Consider the following 21,116-nt stretch of genomic DNA (forward strand, 5'->3'; position numbering starts at 1 on the left):
GTACTCTGCTTCATCTCTATTCCTGACCAAGGCAGGCAGAGAACTGGAGTGATTCAAATGAAAACCTGAAACCACTTGGGCAAAAAGAAAAGCATAGTCCGAAGTTGAACCACACCCGGTGTCATACGGAGAAAAGGCTCACGGCAGGAAAGAGCCTGCAGCTCAGAGACCCAACAAGCCGAACAGATTGTTACCAGAAAAATTGTCTTCAAAATAAGGAGCCACAAGGAAAGAGTCACAGTGATCGAAAAGTCAGACCTGCCAAGGACTCGAGGACCAAGTTAAGATCCATCGGCACCAGCAGCCACAACAGGGGGGTGAAGATGTTTAACTCCCAGCAAGAAACGGGACATGACCATATGGGAAAACAAAGGCCCTCCATTGACTCTTCCCCTGTAACAAGCTAGTGCCGCAACTTGAACCTTCATGGTATTAAGGGCCAAAGCCTTAAGGAAACTGTCCTGTAAAAATTCAAAAATCAAAGGAATATCACCTTGAACAGCTGAGTACCTCACTCAGAATACCAGGCCTCAAAGACCTTCCAAACTCTAACATAAGCTAGAGAAGTAGAAAATTTTCAGGCCCAAAGAAGAGTGAAAATTACAGAAGGCGAATAACCACTCTTCAACAGCTGAACCCTTTCAATGGCCAAACCATAATACAGAACTGACTTGGATCCTCATGCAGAATGGACCCCTGAAATAACAGATCTGTCTGAGAAGGGAGCGGGAAGGGACTGCCCACCAGAAGTCTCTGGAGATCGGCGTATCACAGCCTTCGAACCCAATCTGGAGCCACTAAAAGGACTGTGTTTGTTTGACTTGCAATTTTCTGTACCAGTCTGCCTATCAAAGGCCAAGGTGGGAATGCATATAGCAGGGCACCATGTAGCCACTCCTGAATGAGAGCGTCTATACTGTTAATCTGGTTTTTCTTAAAGAACAAGTTAGGCAGTCTTCTTTCAAGTAAAGAACTTCTATTATCAAGAGAAGTAAAGGAAAAGAAACTCAGAAAAGTACATTTAAAACACTGCACAGTCATTTTCTGAGGTACTGGAAATCAGATCTCCACCAGCTGCCTGTAAAGTAGCAGAGAAAAGATGCCAGTCAAATGATTCTTTGTTCTAACCAAAACTTTATACCGTTCTTATCTCTGTCACGCCCATTTCCCCTTTGCCCTTATTTGTTATTACTTCTCGCAGTTTCTCTGGGATCTATAACATTCCTGAGCCCTGAGCACACGTCACCACAGTGCTTTGGTATTTACGTGTTACTTAGCATACATATAGAATCTCTTGATATGATTGGGGTTAAAAGGTCTTAGACCCATGTATAAGAAATAGTAAAGGTTAAAATCAAAAGGTACTGTAAAACAATAAAAATCAAAGCCTTTGCATACAGGTTGTTTCCTGAGACCTTTGAATTGCATCTGGGTCTTATTCTTCAATACCCATCACTTTTGAGTCTCGCCTGTGTTGCTTCCGTCAGTCTCAGATGGCTTCGCCCGACATGCCTCATCTCTACTTCAGCCTTCTCCACCAGCCTCAGGAGAATGGCATCCGTAGCGTCTTCTTGCCGCACCCTCCGGCTTCCCTAGAGCGACTTTGGCACGGCGTTCCGCCATGTTGACCAGAGGTCTCCTAGGGCGTGCGTGCACGCACACCTCATGTCTTGTAGCAGTGTTGGTGCGAACCTCGAGTGACGTCACTGCTTCCTACTACAAAAGGTTGCCCATTTGCTGACTCTCGCCGAGTTAGCAATAGATTGGATTTGTTCTGGTCTGAAGCTGCTCTGCTGCTTCTACTGCTGCTGGAAGCTACCTTCGCCCTCCAGAGTTCTACTAACCTGGGTACCCGCTCCTCGGGGGTCCTTTGCTTATTTCCAGGTGCCTATCCTGAATCTAGGTACTCACTCCTTGAGGGCCTGTGTGTCTATCCTGGTGCCTGCTACCAATTCTTCAACCTGCTGGAACACTACCTATCAGCTACAGAGAGTGAGTACTACTTCTCCCAGTCTGTTCATCTACAGCTCCTCGTTGCCATCTGCATCGGGCCCTACACCACCATTGTGGAACAGGTCTCCTCTGCCGAGGATCACAGACTGTTGATACGTATACTCTCTCTACTGCTCATTGGGAACTCTATGTACTCAGCTACAAGGGAGTGTGTAATAACATCTGCCAGTCTGTCTCTCCTACAGTGTCTTACTGGATATCTGCATTGGGGCCTTATACCACCATTGTGGGACGGGTCTCCTCCGCCGAGGATCACAGACTGTTGCTATCTAATCCACTCTCTACTACTACCTCTGGTGAACCATACAAGCTGTATAATAAAGATATATTCTCTGTGTTTGTGCATCTGAGTCTAGCCTGGTGCTACAGTTCCCTACGGGGCTCCTTCCCATGGGAGACACCATCACTGTTGCCCCTGAGAATCCACCAAACACCTCGATATCATAACAGCCTGTGACTGAAGACGCATGGAACTTTCACATTGTTGAAGTTCACCAACAGATCCAGATCCGATAGGCCCTGAAAGGCCTCATCCACCAGCTACCATTCTCCTAGATACAAGCTTCTCCTGCTGAGGAAATCGGCTCTGATATTGTCCTTTCTGGCAATGCGAGAGGCAGATATGCTTACTTAGGAGATGTTGCTTCGCCCATATTATGAGCGCATCTATCTCCTCCGACACCTTTCGACTCTTGGTTTCACCTTGATAATTGATGTAAGCCATCGCTGTCGCATTGTCGGACATTATCTAGACCGCCCAAATCTCTAAGCCGCTTGGTGAACCACAGCCACACTAACCGAATTGCTTGTGCCTCCAGTCTGTTAATGTTTCACTGCCGCTCTACTGCATTCCAGCGCCCTTGCACCACCAACTCCTGACAATGAGCCCCCCACCAGCCCTGGAGGCTCGCATCTGTTGTGAGTACCAACCAATCTGGCAACAACAGGGAAATTCCCTTCCTGAGATGGTCCGCATGTAACCACCAGTTCAACTGGGATTTCACCTCTAACGGAAGGAGCAGTTTCACCGCATAATTCTGCGACTATGGACTCCAATGGGAGAGGAAGGTGCGCTGAAGAGGGCGCATATGTGCCCTCATGCAGGGGAGCCACTTCTAATGTAGCAGCCATCAAACCCAGGAACTGTAGATAAGAGCACACAGTTGAAGAAACAAATACTCCAGGATCTGAGACGGCTACAAATTGCTCTTGGCCATATCCAACACCCAGCCTAGTTCCTGTAGCAAGGAAATAACTCTGTGAGAAACACGAAGACTCTCTTCCTATGTCTTGGCTCGAATTAGCCAGTCATTCAGTTAGTGGTGAATTAGAATGCCCTCCTTGTGAACGTCCGCTGCTACCACTACCATGACCTTGGAAAAGGTCCTGGGTGCTATGGCTGGTCCAAAAGGCAATGTCTGAAACTGGTAATGAAGACTGAGGTTGGCAAATTGGAGGAAACGCTGATGTTCCTGCCAGATGGGAATATGCAGATATGTCTCCATCAGATCCAAAGACATAAGGTACTCCCTTGCCTGAACCACCATTATGACAGAGCACACCATTTCCATCCTGAAATGCATGACTCGAAAGTCACAGTTTATGCCCTTGTGATCCAGTATGGGCTGAAACAACTCTTCCTGCTTGGGCACAACAAAATAAATAGAATATCATCCCATATATCGCTGCAATTTGGACTGCTTTCAGAATTAACAGCTGTTGTAATGGCGCTTCCATTTTTACCCTCTTTTGAGGGGAGTTGCATGGAGAGACCATGAAGGCATCTGGATGAGTGCAAAGAAATTCTAGAGCATAGCCGTTCCAAACTACTTCGAGAACCCATTGATCCGCGGAGAGAGGTTGCAGATCAGGTGTCTTTTTTGAGAATTCTGACAAGAGAAGCGGCTTCAGAAGGGAAATGTGGAAAGCATTGTGGATTCGAAGTGAAGAGGGCAACTGCAAGCTGTATGTCACTGGTCCCAGGCAGCGGAGAATAGGAAAAGGCCCGATGTAGCATGATACGAATTGTGTAGAAGTCATTAAGACGTATGAAGCGGGTTCTAAGCCATATCTTGTCTCCGGGTTGAAACTGCGGAGCTGCTCTGTGATGAGCGTCGTAAAACTTCTTGGCCTGTTGCCTTGCCTTCTGAAGGAGGCCTTTAGTGTGTTCCCATACTTGATGCAGTTCTTGTGCCGAAGACTGGGCTGCAGGAAATGATACCAACAAGGGTATTGGTAATGGACGCAGTGGTTGTCATCTATACACTACCTGGAAAGGATGTGGAAGCAGAAGGGTGTGAATTTAATGCGAATTCGGCCCAGGGGAGTAACTTCAACCAATCGTTCTGTCTGGAGTTGACGTAAGACTGGAGAAACTGCTTAAGTGTGCGGTTCGTCCTTTCTGTTTGACCGGTAGGTTGTGGATGGTACGCTGATGTTAGATCCAAGGAGATGTCGAATTTTTTGCAGAGGGATCTCCAGAATTCTGCCCTGAATTGGACCCCTCTGTCAGAGAGGATATGCCGTGCAGGAAAAATATGTGTCGAATAAACAGCTTAGCCAGTTCTGGAGCTGTAGGTAACATGGGTAATGCCACAAAATGTGCCATTTTAGAAAAGCGATCCACTGTGACCTATATGGTGTTGTTGCCATTGGACACGGGTAGGTCAATCATGAAGTCTGTGGCTATGTGCGTCCATGGCTCACTTGGAGCAGGCAGAGGTTGGAGGAGTCCCCAAGGATGGCCAGCCGGAAGTTTTTGCCTCGCGCAGGTCGAGCATGACTCCACATAGGACCGTATCTCCTTCTTCATAGACGGCCACAATAGTATTTTCCAATGGTAGCCAAGGTTCGGGATTGTCCAGGATGGCCTGCGAGCAAAGAGTCATGGGCCCACTTGATGATTTTCATCCTGAGCATCCGAGGAACCACTGTCTTACCAGTGGGGATCGTGTGAGTAGCCGAAAGCATAACCTTAGCAGAGTCAATTATATGGCGTGGTTGTTCTCTGTGGTAAAGGAATGTGACAGAGTGTATGCACGGGTGTTTTTCTCTGCTGGTCTGTACTTCAACAGGAAATCAAATCGATTAAAAAATAGGGACCATCGTGCTTGCCTGTGGTTCAGGCACTGTGAGTGATGTAAGTATTCTAGGTTTTTGTGGTCCATGTAGACCGTTATCTGATGTTGTGCTCCCTCGAGCCATGGGCGCCACTCTTCGAATGCCAATTTGATGGCTAGTAGCTCCTTATCTTCTATCCCATTGTTTCGCTCAGCTGGGGAGAAGCGCCAAGAAAAAAAGGAGAATGGATGTAAAGTTTGGGTGGGTGTCGCTATGCTGACTCAAAACAGTGCCAACTCCGATGTCTGAGGCATCCACCTCGACAATGAATGGTCGTCGGGGGTCCGGGTGGTGAAGACATGGTTCTTGAAGGTACGCCTTCTTGAGTTCCTGGAAGGCGTCTATGGCTTCTGGAGACCACTTAGACCAGTGTAGGGAAGTAAGTTGGCTGTAGAAAAAAGTGCATGCAGCACTGATTTAAAAAACCCCTACATAACAGGGGATCTCCTGTAAAGCGAGTAGGAGCAGGCAAGGGCACTGAGATTCGCATAGGTAACCCCGGAGAAGGGGAAGTGTCCTTGCCAGGCATGGTAGAAGAATTCAGCCGAGAGTTTAGCTGATTGAAGGCAGTAGCCAAAGCCTCCAAGGTCCTTTGTTGTTCTGCAAGACGTTGGGCCAGGACCAGGATGGCCTGGAGGGCTGAGACCTGAGCTGGGTCCATGGAGTTAGCAATCTGTTACATTTTTGTATGGATGTGAACCCTGGGCCGAGGTGAGAACTGACTCCGCCCACGAGGAGGAGCCCCGTGGGCCTCACGTTGGAAGGCTTGGTCGCAGTGTACAGGACACAGCTGGAGAGAGACTTTATTATAGAGAAGAGAGGTAGAGCCCGCAGAGCGGGAGGAGAGATAGCACAGTTCTGAGCAATGGGGAATCCCCAGATGGTATCGCAGATGATGAAGCACTGGTAGTGGCCCACAGTGCGGGGTAAGCCAGTAAGTTCCCTCAGCCAGTAGGATTACCTCAGGTACAGATCCGGTAGTTGCCTGCAGTGCAGGGTATGTCGAGGAGTCTGAGCTGATGATGATGATGATGATTAAGGCGAAGGCAGCCAAGGAAATCTGGTACATGAAGTGGTAGAGTCTTTGCAGCTCAAGATGTGCAGGGTAGGCTTTGCTGAAGAGGAGCGATAGTTAGAGATGTGCATTCGTTTTTGCCGAATTGGAAAATTGCAACGAAATTGTCCAATTCGGCATGTTTCAGGGAGCCCGAAAAAAATCAGGATTTTCCCATTTTTTCTCAAAAATTCGTTTTTCTAATTAGTGCGCACTAACGGGAGTCAGTGCGCGCTAACTCCCCGTTAGTGCGTGCTAACTCCCGTTAGCGCGCACTAACAAAAACTAACAAAAAGTAACAAAAAGTAACAAAATCTAACGGTTTTTGTTAGTGCGCACTAATGGGAGTTAGCGCGCACTAATGGGGAGTTAGCGCGCACTAACTAAAAATCGATTTTTCGTGAAAAAAAAGACCCGAACCGAAAAAAAAACGACATTTTCCATGGCGGCCGAAAAACGAAGAACGACACGAACACAAAAAACGATGCACATCTCTAGCGACAGTGTCCCGTGGCACGGGGTACACCGCAGAGGATTCCAGCGGGCAGCAAGTTGTAGTCAGAGTAGTACTCACAGATGGAAGTCCAGAGTAACTCTGATGCAGTGGGTTGGCAGAATCACCAGCAGGTAGGCCCTCCGAGGAACAGATAGCCAGGAACGCCGAAGGGCTCCCGAGGAGCGGGTACCAGAACACCGTAGACCCAGGGAGGCGCTGGAACAGGAAGTCCAATTGTCGAGCAGATTCAACAAGGAGGAAACTCTTTGCCAACTTGTCTTAGCAAAGGGCCATTTGGCTTAAGTACGGAGGCGAGCTGATGTCATCGGGAGGGGACGCCCCAGAGGTTCCCGCCATGAGATGTACTTAGGAGGTCCTTGCACGTGCGCCTAAGTAATACCGGATACAAGATGGTGGTTGGCAGTGCCCACACCTTCCCGGGGAGGTCGGTGCTGGCTGGCGGACGCCACCACTCGTCCTAGGATTGATGGACCTCAAATACTTTCTATACGCAGATGACGTCCAGATTGTCATCCCTATCAAAGAATCCCTTATTAAAACTATTAAAATCTGGGAAAATTGCCTTCAAAATATTGACAACCTCCTCTCCAGTCTAAATCTAATCTTAAATTCTGCAAAACTGAACTCATCATAATTTCCCCCGAAAACAGTTATCTCACCGCAAATCCTCCATCCGGCTTTCAAACATCACACGTAAGAGACCTAGGAGCCATCATTGATAATCGGCTAAATCTTAAATCTTTCATTAATCAAACCACTAAAGACTGCTTTCATAAACTGCACGTCTTAAAAAGAATTAAACCACTTTTCCATTTCCACGACTACAGAACAGTTCTGCAATCAATAATCTTCTCTAAGTTAGATTATTGAAATTCCATTCTATTAGGTCTCCCATCTTCTCATACTAAACCTCTCCAGATGGTTCAGAACACGGCGGCCAGAATTTTGACAAACACAAGAAGAAGAGAACACATATCTCCGATTCTCAAAGACCTACATTGGCTGCCAGTGCACTATAGAATCTTATACAAGTCCATCACCATCATCTACAAAGCATTCCATCAACTCTCTCCACTTAACCTCCAAATACCATTTAAAAAACATACCTCTACCAGACCTATCAGAGAGTCATACAGAGATTCACTACAGGTTCCACCTGCCAAAACCTTTCACCATACAACGCTCAGAGACAGGGCTTTCTCTGCAGCAGGACCTACCTTGTGGAAATCCATCCCACCAGAACTGAGACAGGAACCCTGCCTTCCTACATTCAGAAAAAGACTCAAAACCTGGTTATTTATGAAAGCCTTTCCAGACACAAATTGAACTTTCTCTCAACCAAATCAACTAAGACCTCCCCTCAGGGTAAACATAAACTCTAACAACTCCATAATGTTATTTCTCATTAAATGAGCAGGTTTTTTATGTTGCTTTTATTATATACGGTATATTATATACGGTATATTATATATACGGTATGTTATATATTATATATTATATTTTATTATATTATATAAATTTATTATATACGGTATATTACCTTGTTACTCTTTTTATCACATTGTTAATTTTCTATCGCTTTCCTTACTTTCCAAGTTACTTTATGTCCCTGTTTTATTGTAACTGCTATTTCTTCATATATCACATGTTAATGTTCTAAGTTTTTCTCCTCTTGTCACACCCTGTTAATTGTAAACCGACATGATGCGACTCCCATCGCGAATGCCGGTATATAAAAAATTAAAATAAATAAATAAATGGTGCAGGAAAAAAGGAGCCATCTGTGACCAACAGGCATAATAAGTTCTACATGGTTCCAAATCTGGGGGAATACCCTTTCCTCACCAGAAGATCCCCCACTTTCATCAGTATCATCCTGATCCACCTGCATTCAAGCTCTGTCTTGTCCTCGGTCAAGTCAGAGAGTACTTGACCGAGGAGCTAGGCGGAGAAAAACTTGGAGCGCCCGGACCTACCTTACGGGCCGATGCAGTAAAGTGCACTCAGGCTGAGTGCACTGTTAGCCCGCCTTTGGCCACGCGTTTTCCACGCGCTATTTTTACCCCTTATACAGTAAGAGGTAATAGCACGTGGAAAACGCGCGGCCAACCCCCCTGAAACTAATAGTGCCCGCAACATGCAAATGCATGTTGATGGGCCTATTAGTTATTCCTGCGCGATTCAGAAAGTAAAATATGCAGCGAAGCCGCACATTTTACTTTCATAAATTAACGCCTGCCAAAGACAGGAGTTAATTTCGGCCGGCACCAGGAAAGTGTACAGAAAAGCAGAAAAAACAGCTTTTCTGTACACCCTCCGACTTAATATCATAGCGGTATTAAGTCGGAGGCCCCAAAAATAAAAAAAAATTAAAATTAAAAATCTGCCCTCAGCCCGCGGGTCGGAAGACAGACACTCAATTTTGCCAGCGTCCGTTTACCGAACCTGTGGCTGTCAGCCGATGCTGGTAAAATTGAGCGTTGGCTAGTTGGCTAGTTGGCGTTGGCTAGTGTCCCTAGTGCCTCCTTTTACCGCAGGCCCTCATTTGCATATTTTATTTACTGAATCGCGCGCCCAGGAGAGTGGCCTGGGCATGCGTCGGGAGAATGGGCGCTCGCTGGCTCTCCTGCGCGTCTTACTGAATTGGCCCGTTAGTAGGAATTGCTGCTTCAGCAGATCTGCCCTGAGAAATGCTTACAATCCCTGAACGAAATCCACCCAAGAAAAGGAGGCCAGGTCTATTCCAGGCCCCACAGGCCCTAACCTAAGGTCCTGAGCCAGTGTTCCCTGAGGACTTGACCCATGGAGCAATCAGGGAGGAGACACCCCTGCAGTATCTCCCTCGGACCCACTCCCCTCAGACCGAAGAGATGGACCATCATCGATAAAATTGGAAGGAGACAAATCTCCCTGAGCATCCAGGCAGAGCTGACACAGGCTTAAAGAAAGCTCCGGCTGAATGGCTCTGATGTGGCAGGCAGCACAGATAGATAGGCGCTTAGGTTTCTTCACTGCAGGTGCCATGCTGTAAGTACAGAGTCCACTGAAGGCTCGTGCCTAGCTTTCCCATGCATACAAACTGGACATCCAGGACTGACACCTAAACTGGGGGCACAAGATGTGTATCCAGAAGAAAGAACACCCAATTGCACACACAAACGAGAATGGACACACACACAGATGTGCAAGCGTGCGCCGACAGTCTGCAACAAACAAGCTCGCAAATGATTCCCTCGGCCCACTGCACACCAAGATGCCTAGAAGCGGGGCCTAGCCAAATGGCTGTTCTTCAATCCACTGTGCCTGCACTCTCTCCTCACCTCACAGAACTACCCAGAGACGTGAGCGGGATAGCTGAACACCGAGGAAACAGACACTTCTCCTGCTGTCTTCCTGTCGCTAACTCCCTCTCTTTTTATTTTTTCAAAAGTTAAAATTTTTTTTTTACCTGAACTCAGCCCTCATTGGCTGAGAGCAGGAATGGGTCCCGGCTGCAGGGAGGAGGGGCTAAAGCCTTCACTGCCGAGCCTCTCTCGGCCTGCAACCGCTAATTGGAATTTAGGTCCATGCCAGTCAAGGCTACCAGACTGAGGGCACTCTACTGAGGGAGGGATTGCAGAGTATCACCTCAGGAGACAAGCGGTGCTACATAGACATTTCCTTTCCAACTTCTTTCTTCTTTCTCTCCTTTTAATTTTAATTTTTTTTTTTATTCACAGGCAATCTTGGTGTAGGGAAATGCATGTCCACCATCTGCAAGAGACTAGAGATGTGAATCGTGTCCTCGATCGTCTTAACGATCGATTTCGGCTGGGAGGGGGAGGGAATCGTATTGTTGCCGTTTGGGTGTTTAAAGTATCGTGAGTATCGTGAAAATCGTGAGCCGGCACACTAAAACCCCCTAAAATCCACCCCCGACCCTTTAAATTAAATCCCCCACCCTCCCGAACCCCCCCCCAAATGCCTTAAATTACCTGGGGATCCAGCGGTGGTCCAGAACGGCGGAGGTCCGGAACGGCCTCCTGCAATTGAATCGTGTTGTCTTCAGCCGGCGCCATTTTTCAAAATGGCGGCGCAAAATGGCGGCGGCCATAGACCAACACGATTCGACTGCAGGAGGTCGTTCCGGACCCCCGCTGGACTTTTGGCAAGTCTTGTGGGGGTCAGGAGGCCCCCCCAAGCTGGCCAAAAGTCCCTGGGGGTCCAGCGGGGGTCTGGAAAACGATCTCCTGCCGCGAATCATTTTCCGTACGGAAAATGGCGCCGGCAGGAGATCGACTGCAGGAGGTCGTTCAGCGGGGGTCCGGTTTTCCTGCCCTCCCCCTTCCCCCGATTTACGATTTTTTGACGATAAATCGGGGGAATTGGTATTGTATCGTGGCCCTAACGATTTAAAATATATCGGACGATATTTTAAATCGTCAAAAAACGATTCACATCCCTACAAGAGACGGAGAATACTGGTGGGCTAATGTTGGGGCAGGAGTATATAGATATGATGTCAGCTTTTGCTCAGTCTCCATCTGCTGGCAGAGGTGCATAACCCACTTGTTGTTGGGTCTGACCTACCCGAACGCTAAGGAAGTTAATTGTTTCAATACGGCAATATCATTCACCTTATTGTTTTCATTTATCCTTTATTTCTGTCCAGATCTATGTATGATTTGTAAAAAGGTAAACTTTTCCTTAACCCTCCCACAGTATGTTCACTAAGATATTGAACAGACTTTGAACCGGCACCATTCCCTGGACTAATCCCTGAGGAACTTCAATCATCACTTTTCTTTCCACTTCCAGATGTCTATGCATGTCTACTGTTAGCTCTGGAAATATGATGTGGCATATTTCCAATTGGGCTGAGTGGTGAGGAATAGCTACAGGCGACCCTTTCAAGCCTCTATCTTCAGAACTTTAAAAAAGACAGATGTATGCAAATATTAAGTTCTCTCAGTTTTTCTTGTTAGTGTGCTGGATCTCTTTATGCCAAAGCTGAAAAAAAATCACCCAGTCCCAATGTATTTCAATTGGGATCTGAAAACCGTGCCAGGATATTCCTCAAAATAGCATTTGAAAGTTGGCCAGCTCTAATTGTAGGCGAGATGAGAAGCAGATTTGGCTTCAGTTATCGGAGCTGATCACTGCTGCAGGCGGGAAACCAGCTTCCCGCTTTCTTTCGCTTTAAATATTCTATGACTCAAATGTATTTTCAGCAGGAGATTTAGACACCTTCCTTCCAAAATCTACTCAGATGTGAAATTTTAGGACGGAGTTTCAATAAGTCGCTAAATGTCGAGGCTCAGGAAAATACTTTTAGTCTGAAATAAAACCTCCCATAGCTGTAGACTGAATAAAATATATATTTTTTCCTTATCATCAGAAAATGTCATTAGATAGGTCAGCCCGCTTGTAAAAAAAAATGTACTAGCAGTCGAAACCTTTCGGTGTACAGCTAGCAGCCGACTTCCAGCTCAGCAAACTGGTTACAATAATCAGAGGTTTTTTGTTGTTTTTTTTTTCCACATACTGTCACTGCACAATGAAAGTGTAGAATAAAACTTGAAATAAAAGCATTTCATTGCTCGGATAAAGGCAGACGAAAAGCTTTTCCATCTTTCACTTCATCCCCAACCCAACATGGACAATTCCAAGTTCATGAATTTTGGCACTCGCAGCAAACCGTCTGCTAGTAATTGAAACTTTGTTTAAATTTTCTTTTTTTTTTTACATCTTTAAGACTTCATCCAGAAACTATTTTTCACTGCCTGAAAACCGTACGGCTCCTCCCAGCTTAATCTCCACTGGGCTGATTTGCTGATTGCACTGCACGGAGCACACAATGAACGGGAGGGCACAGAGGAAGGGTTTTAGCAGGCTGTCTAATGGCAGGTGTCGGAGAGCTGTCAATCCAAAACGACCTCTTTTGGTTGGTTCGGAGGCTGGAGATGGTCAGGTGACAGTGCTGCAAATTGTATTTAAAGGCAGGGACCGCTAGCACCGTTCTCTCTCTCTGCTGAAATTTTGGGTTTGGTTGTTTGGCTGCAAGCTAGGACGCAGAATGGCAGTGAGTAATTCGGATCTTTGCAGGGTTGGGGCTTGTTTAAAATACATGCAGCTTTGTGTTGTTTTTTCCTTCCACTAGTCTTAAAATAGAAAATATTTAGTATTGTCTTGTTCCGAGGTACAATGGGGGAGGGTCTCACTTTTAAAACTTTGGTCTCATTCTAAGCTCGGGATTGTTTCTTTAACATAACTACTTCTCTAGGCGGGGGTCTCTTTAGGCTGTACTGGGGGAGGGGGGGGGGGTTTGAGGCTCCTGCTATAAATCTCTCTTCCCGCCCCCTCTAGTTTGTGAGTGAACTTTGTGTGAGTTAATGGGGGTGGGGGACTTCTAAATGTTGACTTTTTCCTTATTTCTCTAACAAAATCGCATTTCTTCCTAAAATGTAAGCTTGTTGCACGCTGAAATTCTCTTCTTCACGTTCCGCTTTAATTCTGTATAGTTCTTGTCCCTGGCCACCCTTTCCTTGCCGCATGTTCTTATAGTTAAATGGGTCGTGACAGTACTACTCCGGGAATGAGATCAGACTGCGAAACACATGCCCGGATCTGTGTGGCTAATCACATGCGCTGTGTACGTATTTCGTCTGCTGCCTTGGAATAGTTGGGGGGGGGGGGGGGGGGGGGTGTGAGTATAAAGTAGTGAGTGTTAGGGATCCTTAACTTCGTAGGGAGTTAATCACGGCTTCCCTCACGCCTGGGACTGGTTTGAGGGGCGCGGTAAAGAGCCTGAAGGACCCCCGCATAGATGAACTCTCTTCACATCCTGCGCTGCTGCAAGGGGGGTTCATTCAGCTTCCCTGCGGGCCCGAGAGAGACGCATGGGAGTTACACTCTAGCCTGGCGGTGCCTCCCTTGCTCTGCATTGCTGGCTCTGAGTCCCCCCAGGGGTGGGTGGATGTTGGGTCTGGCTGCAGCTCACACCGGGATGCTGCTGTCTGGGCGGTTTCCCGGGTGAATTGAGCCCGGGCCGATCCTGACAGACAGACAGCTGGAGCAAATCAGTTCCGCGATGGCAGTGAGTGGGCGGCTTGCCAGGGCGCTGGCGGGAGCTGTGCTGGCGTGGAGTTTAGTGGCTTCACTGGACCTCCCCCTCCTCTAATACGAAGCTTGAGCAGCGAAACGCTTTTTTGCTGCACTAAGCGTTTCTGTTCCGGTGGCCGAGGAGATTGGGTGTGGCACCCTGCATGATCATACTACAGGGAACGGGACCTCCGGTGGAGGACCACAATGATTAGAAGTGCTGCTTACCAAGGTTTTATCGGTGCCCTGTGTCATCTGGTGGAGATGGCCCGGCATAGGAGCCAACTAAGATAATTGTTCAATATTGGGGGGAGGGGGGATACTCAAGTACCATTGCACCCAAAGCTGATTCTTATGTGGCCACAGGTCTTCACTGGTGGGTAATAGATGTGTTGCCCTAGAGGATAATAGTAACTAGAAAAATCTAGTGTAAGAAATAGACTGTAAGTGTTAAGCCTTGTGCTCTCACTACGTACCTTGTTTTGGTGAAAGCTTATTTCTTACTGGGATAAGCAGCATGGCACTGTGACACTTTGGTGATTTGCCACGATTGGAAATAAGATACTGGGCTTGATGGACCCAGTGTGGCAAGTCTTAGTCCCCTTCCACCCATCCATCCAATTGCCTCAAGGATACAAAATCCAGTCACTGCTATTTGAGGCTGGGCTAAACATGTTGTACTTGCTGCAAGAAGTGTTTTTTTTTTACTATTTCAAACAGGGCTTTAGAAAAGCATTGGTGACTAATTTTCAGACCTTGGATTAAGGTACTACCTGATAGGATTTGGTATAGCAAATTTAACCCCACCCTAATGGTCTGGAAACCCTTCCAAAGCTTGGGTGTCCTTCTCAGAGGGAAGCAAACCAAATTACTTTGTCAACCCAAGAATATTGGCTTATTTGTGCTGCTTTCTATAACTTGGGTTTTTACACATATATAATCAAGAGATGAAGGGAGGGGTGTATATCTGGGGTTTCTACTAAAAGGGAATTTTAGGAGGTAACTGCTCTGTAAGCAGGCTTAGGGGTACAGGGATCTGTTACAAGTCACTGTCAGCTGCCCTCCCACCTTGCTTGCGATCCAAGTCTGGGAAAAGACATGTATTCTTCTCAAATACTTTTTTTCAGATTTTACAGGACATAGCATTTGGAAAATAACAATTCCTGTCTCTAACATCCTGGCCACTAAGCATGTTTTCACTAAAAGTTCTTCATGGGTGGTAACAAAACATGCCACACTTTAGCCTGCTTAAGACATTATTTGTGGCTAACTTATCCCTGATTCCAACATTCAGGTGATACCTCTGAAGCCAGTTCCAGCTGGGTAAGGTGAGAAGGGGAGAGGCTTGGTGCTGGTAGAAGGGGCAGGCTGTGCAGGAAGGAGGCTAGTTTCTGGCTCTGGTGCTTGCCAGCTGTCTGGGCTGGCTCTCACCCTTCCTGGTCTGACTGCCACTCTGTTGCTTGCCTCCCTGCTCCCTCCTGGTTTCTGGCTTGCCCTCCCCAGGGGTCTATTTTCTTCTCCTTGGGGGTTTGTCCTTTTTCTCTCCTTTTTTTCTTCCTTGCCCCCTCGCTTCCTGGTACATTTGCATAAACTCATGCATAACCTTGTGGAGGGTCTTTTGCTGCATTGCAGGTTCTCTCCTGTTCCTTTAGGGAGAGAACTGCCATGTCTGTAACAGGCTGCCCCTCCCGTGAGGGTTGCCAACTATCCAGTTTTGGACCTGACAGCTAGTTTTCAGGCATTCTATATACCATGTCCAGTTAGAAGTACTGACCAGACACTAAATGTCTGGCTTTGCAGGTGGATCCTCCTTTTCCCCACAGCCTCTTAGTTAGGCTCTGACCTGCCTCTCCCTCTATCAGAGGAGAGCTGTGCTGTATTCCTGCCTCCTTTCCCATGCTGTGATTGGACAGTATAAGGAGAGGAGGTGGTGCACAGCCCTCAGCTCCCAGTGGTTCTGCAGATACATACACACACTGTTTAGGCAGTTCACTGGCAGGATCTAAAATTTATGCAGATGAGGGGATCCAGTCTTCAAGTGTCCTGTTCTGGTCTATGGAAAAGTTGGCAACCCTACCTCCCTCTAAAGATGCGGGTCTTTGTGATTGCTTGAATGTCCCTGACACTTAGGATCTTAAGTGGTTGCCTGTGTCTGGTTTCTTATTTTCACAGGAACTGACAAACAGGCACATCTGATAAGGTATCCTTCACTGTTTTAGGACCAGGCCTCTTCATTTTGCACTGATGCAGTGTAAAATTCCTTCTCTTGCTGTAACAGTATCTGAGGCCTGTTAGAATTTGGCCTGTACATGGCTATTATTGGTAAACAGGAGATCACCCTACATCTCAGCACTTCACTTTGTTCCCTCCTGTACTGGAGGAGCATTTAAAGATATGTGGATGGCTCCCTTACAGTGAGGCTTTGGACTTTCCTAGATTTGCAGTGATTGGACACTGGCCATTGAGTTATTTTCCTATACAAAACTTTCTATTAGGAAAAAGTGAAGCCTTTTTTGTAGTATCTAAACTCCTGATTTGATCACAAAAACCTTACTGTAGGCAAATTCCTCTAAACCAAAGCCTGGGCAATGGCACCCTGTAGGAGAAAGTGTGCATACAGCTTGTGACACTCTCCAGCCTTCAGGAAACAGTGGTTTAATCTGAGCTATTAGTCATGCACAGGAAAGCAGATATTGCATGGTTATCTGGAAGATTAAATCTGCTGCTTAGGGAGGGGGTAAGTGCAGTAATTCTGGGGACTTGGTAGCTTTTAGGATCTGGCTAATCTTCTCTTGTTCCTTTTTCATAGGGACTTGTGTTAAACAACTTGAACCTAAAACCTGGCCAGTGCATTGGTATCAAGGGTGTTGTGCCAAAGGATGCTAAAAGGTAAGTTGTGTTGAGGGATCTCTTCTGTGGAGACATGGTATCTCTGAGCGGCGGTATATAAAAACCAATAAATAAATGGGAGGCTGTTCATCTGTGTAGCAGTGATTGGTGCAGTCCTGTCTGGATAGGGCACTGCTGCACAGTCAGGTAGCAAGCCAGGTATTAGATACCTAAGGTCAGGGCTAACTGGCTGTTATCTCAGTGGAGGCTGATCAGTCCTGTCCTCTAGTAACCTTACTGTGAGCATATGAGCTCAAGGATGGTATCTTTATCATGACTTATCTGTGAGGAGGGAGAGTTGGAATCAGAGGAAGATCATAGCCTTCAGAATAGAGTAGGCCTTACTAAACTCTGGGTCTCCTGCATGATCCAAACACTATGCAGTCGGTGTGTAAATAGTAGTTGCTGGAGTCCAGAGATGTGCAGTCCTGACCTTTGGGTCTTATTTCTTGGTTTAACACTTGGGTTACCAAACCAAAAAAATTCAAGCATGAAGAAACACAAGCAAAAAACTGGACCTGTTCAATTAGCCCCTGTTCCAGATGCTTTTCAAAAAGGGGCAGGAGTGATGCTTTAGGAAGCACTGGCCACAGCAGAGGATGGTGCTGAAGTGATGCCAAAGGATGAAATTGAACTAAGTCCTGTAGCCATTAAATACAAAGCAGATAGGGATCCCAAGAACTGGTCTGCTAGTAAATGTACCATCCTGAAAAGCAGCTCCAAGGACTCTTCTGCTGGCCAAGGCACCAATGCAGCTCTTCACTGGGCCTCACAAGGAGTTCATAACTGCTTGGCCAAGTGTTCTAGTTCTGTTTAACCTGTTGCACATGGAGGGTCTGAATTCTTCAGGGAAGGGCAGCAGGAGACGGTTATATCTAAATATTAGTCAATCCTTGATAAACTCATTTTTCAATCCAGTGTTGGTTTTTAGCAGCTCCATTCTGCAAACATATAGACATTTGTTTTTCGTGTCCCTCTTAACTAGTTTGGGGGTGGGGAAGGTAAGATTGTAAAATCCTTCATCTTTATATGGCAGCTGTCTGTTCAAAGGGAGCAGATTTAGGGTCCATGACTGCAGGGTTCTAGAAGGAGCCCTGGTGCATGGGCCCCACACAAGATCAGTCAACCTCAAGGAAACAAGTTGGGAAGAGAATGACAGCATCCCCAGGTTGTGAATAGAAGGCTCCATAGCACCAGATCCTAGCTCTGCATATCTGAGCAGGAAATACAAAGGAACAAAAACAAATAGCCAAGCCAGATGTGCCTTAGGTTATTGGAAGAAATCTTCAATTCCAAGTTTGCCTGTTCAGTTTGTAAGCATTGGCAACATGGAGAAACTGAAGTAAATGGCCTGCAGTTTGTGGATATTTGGTATAATTACAATGATTGTCATCTCTACAAGTTTGATATTGTGGTGTTGGTCATTGTTTTCTGATGTAATCCTATAAATAGGATAAGTTAGGGGAGGGAGGTAGAGAAGAGGAATTGGTGGGGGTACAGTAAAGTTACTTACTAGGCTAGCTTTTCATTCATGTAAACTAATCTTTTTTAATAAACTTAAAAGCAAACTCTGTTCAAGTGTACAGAACTGGCACTCAGGTAGCACAAACCTAAAAATCTTCCAGGAAACTTTGATTTTAATAACTTTTCATGAGAATTTTACATGCGTTGCCACTAATAGTAACTTGTAAATGCTTGATAAACTTAGCAGTGATCTATGCTGTAGCAGAATTAGTTGCATATGGCATACAGTGATTTCATGTTAAGCTGTAACTTCCAGTTCATACCTGCTAATATTTTTCAATAGATTACTCAGGGCATGTTCAGGCAACCTGTGAATCTTTCTGAAGGAATTCCCTTCCCAGATCTTTGGAGGAGACTCCTTAACTTTGCTCTTTTCCCCCTCCCCTCCAATAGCTTTGCCATCAACCTGGGAAAAGACAGCTCCAATTATGTGCTTCACCTTAACCCTCGGTTTGATCGTGAGGGGGATATTAATACCATTGTGTGCAACTCCAAGGAAGCAGATGTATGGGGGGAAGAACAGAGGGAGAGTACCTTCCCCTTTCAACAGGGTGAAACCATGGAGGTGAGGAATCCTACTTTTTTATTTAGAGGATGGTGATTGGGGTGGGCTGGCAGCTGCTTTATGGAAACTAAAAATAACCACTTGCATCTTGCAAAGGAACAAAGATTGAGAGGCTTGGGCCAGGATGGTTCTATGGCTGAGAATGGAGTGTTTGCCTACTTCCCACTCTTCTGGTAGCTGCCTCCTGTACTACAGAGTCTTAAGAACACACTAACAAGTGCCTTGCTGGGTCAGCCATGGTTCCAGTGAGCCCAGCATCTTGTCACCAACAGTTTAGCTTGTTACCCAGACTGAATTTTAATTTCATATTTTATAATATGGATTTTAGAAGTTTATAACATTGTTTGGTGTGACTAAACAGATATGAAGTCTTACAAATACCAGTATAAAGTGTATAAATAAAAATACCAGATCCTCATTTCTCATCTTGTAAAAGGCAGTTTCAAAACTACCAGTGGCTCCTTTATTTTATCCCCCTCCCTTCCAGCTTGCTTGTCACATCTCAGCAGTGACCAACTTGTGTTGAGGATATCAATGCACCTTCAAACTCCAGGCCCAACATCATCCACTAGGCCATTCAGTGACTTAACTTCCATAACTGAGCACTACTACATCTTAGCCCCATAACTGCACTTGGCTCCTTCACATGGCAGCATGCTATTCCCTGGCCACCAGGTTAGCCCACAGCAATGGCATTTTCATCCAAAGTTGCCAGTGAAGTTTTTGGCTGTTGTTGTACTTCACTTCAGATAAGTCTGGCTGTTCAATATGGTATTGGATAATGCAGTTACAGCATTTGTTGCCTTAGAATATTTAGGAGGCTTAAACTGCAAGCAGGGATTCAGTAAACCTATAGAAAAGGCTAAATACATCAATGTGAATTAATTTATCTGGGTAACAAGTTAGCATTAAGACTTATTTGCAGTTTTTATATACTGACATTTGTTTAGTAACCTCACATCGGTTCACAATTAACTGCAACTGAATTGTTAAACTTCAAGCTTTAGGTCAGCCCAGTGGCTGTAGGTGCTGTACACTAGCATGTAGGAGTACCTGGGGGTTGATTTATTGGGGCAGTTCCTTAGGGGACTGCTAGTGGCAGCACTGTAGCTCCCTTGGAATTGGAGTCTCATCCACTGAGGCATGGCAATGTGGCTTAGCTTTGAGTCCATGTTCTGAAGGGAGCTGGCTAAACTTACTGCACTGACTGAGTTGTTTGGAGATGAATTAAACAGGGGAGAAATAGGCTGCCTTGAATGAAGGTGCATGGTACCATAGTACAAAATATGGCGCTCTTCCAATTGAGCAGGAAGCCCAAAAGATTAAATAGCTGGATAAAGTCTCAAGCTTTATCTGGTGCTTGACTGGCTGTACCTGGCCTCCTGGAGTGCAAACTAGAAACTGCCATGACTTCCATATTTGTCCTCTGGACATGAAACTCAGGCTCAAGGTACTTAAGTCCCTTGGACTCTACTAGCTGGCACAAATCCCCATTTTAATAAGGCTATAAAACCAGCTAGAGCTGCTATACAAAAGTTGAAGGGGTCAAATTTGCTGTTCTCTACACATGGTTGTGGTTACTACTTAAATTACTCTGGCTTGTCCTAGCAACTATTTTTTTTGGTTCAGGGTGGTGAAGCTTCCTACACTGAGTGCCTCCTTAGCTTGATTTCCCAGCTGTATTGTAACTTAGGCTTTAGTAAAATAGGAACTAAACATGCCACACCTAAACTTCACTTTTCTGTTACAGGTGTGTATCTCATTTGACAAGAGTGAGATTAAAGTGAAGCTTTCTGGGGACCATGAACTAAAGTTCCCCAACAGACTGTCTGTCGACAAAGTTGACTATCTAGAAGTGGATTGCCTCCAGATCAAAGGGCTCAAATTTGACTGAAGCTGAGCAACTTGCCTATTTAAGACAAATAAAAATTACTGCTTTACTGTCTCCTCAATTTCAGTATCAATTCTTTGATTCCTTGAATACTTGTCAGACTCCTGCTGACTGTACAGCCACTAGCTAGCTTATTACCAAGATGTATCTGGTGCTTTTTTATACCAGCATTCATGATACAATCATGTCAGTTTACAGGGAACTGGGGTACAATAACCTTAAACATTAACATAGCAGAGAAGCAAAAGTTACAATGGAACTGGGGGAAGAAGACAAAGCATAAAGTAACTCAAAGACAATTTGCAGTGTACTAATGTTCAGTAATGATAGCTATGGCAAATCAGTGAATTTAGGGAAAGGCTTGTTTAAATAAGTCTTAAGCCTTTTTCTAAATGTCAGCAGGCAGGGTTCTTGTCAGTTCAGGGGGAATAGCATTCCAAATGGTTGGTCTCTCTGTAGGCTA

General features: G+C 45.8%; 1 protein-coding gene across 1 annotated transcript; it reads left to right on the forward strand.

The window, feature by feature from the left end:
- Positions 1–12,619: 12,619 nt before the first annotated feature.
- On the forward strand, positions 12,620–20,714 carry LOC115084801 (galectin-1-like). The gene is made up of 4 exons (XM_029590103.1): positions 12,620–12,765; positions 16,594–16,673; positions 18,591–18,762; positions 20,513–20,714. The coding sequence occupies exons 1-4, from the start codon at positions 12,760–12,762 to the stop codon at positions 20,654–20,656; spliced, it is 402 nt and encodes a 133-aa protein (XP_029445963.1). The 5' UTR covers positions 12,620–12,759; the 3' UTR covers positions 20,657–20,714.
- The last annotated feature ends 402 nt before the right edge of the window (positions 20,715–21,116 follow it).

The sequence above is a fragment of the Rhinatrema bivittatum genome, chromosome 2, assembly GCF_901001135.1.
Source record: "Rhinatrema bivittatum chromosome 2, aRhiBiv1.1, whole genome shotgun sequence".
Taxonomy (NCBI): Eukaryota; Metazoa; Chordata; class Amphibia; order Gymnophiona; family Rhinatrematidae; genus Rhinatrema; species Rhinatrema bivittatum.

Bases quoted from the DNA above. Each gene is read 5' to 3' on its own strand.
- LOC115084801 (XM_029590103.1), top strand. The intron at 16,674-18,590 runs GTAAGTTGTGTT...CCCCTCCAATAG, and splicing joins GTGCCAAAGGATGCTAAAAG to CTTTGCCATCAACCTGGGAA. The intron at 18,763-20,512 runs GTGAGGAATCCT...TTTCTGTTACAG, and splicing joins AACAGGGTGAAACCATGGAG to GTGTGTATCTCATTTGACAA.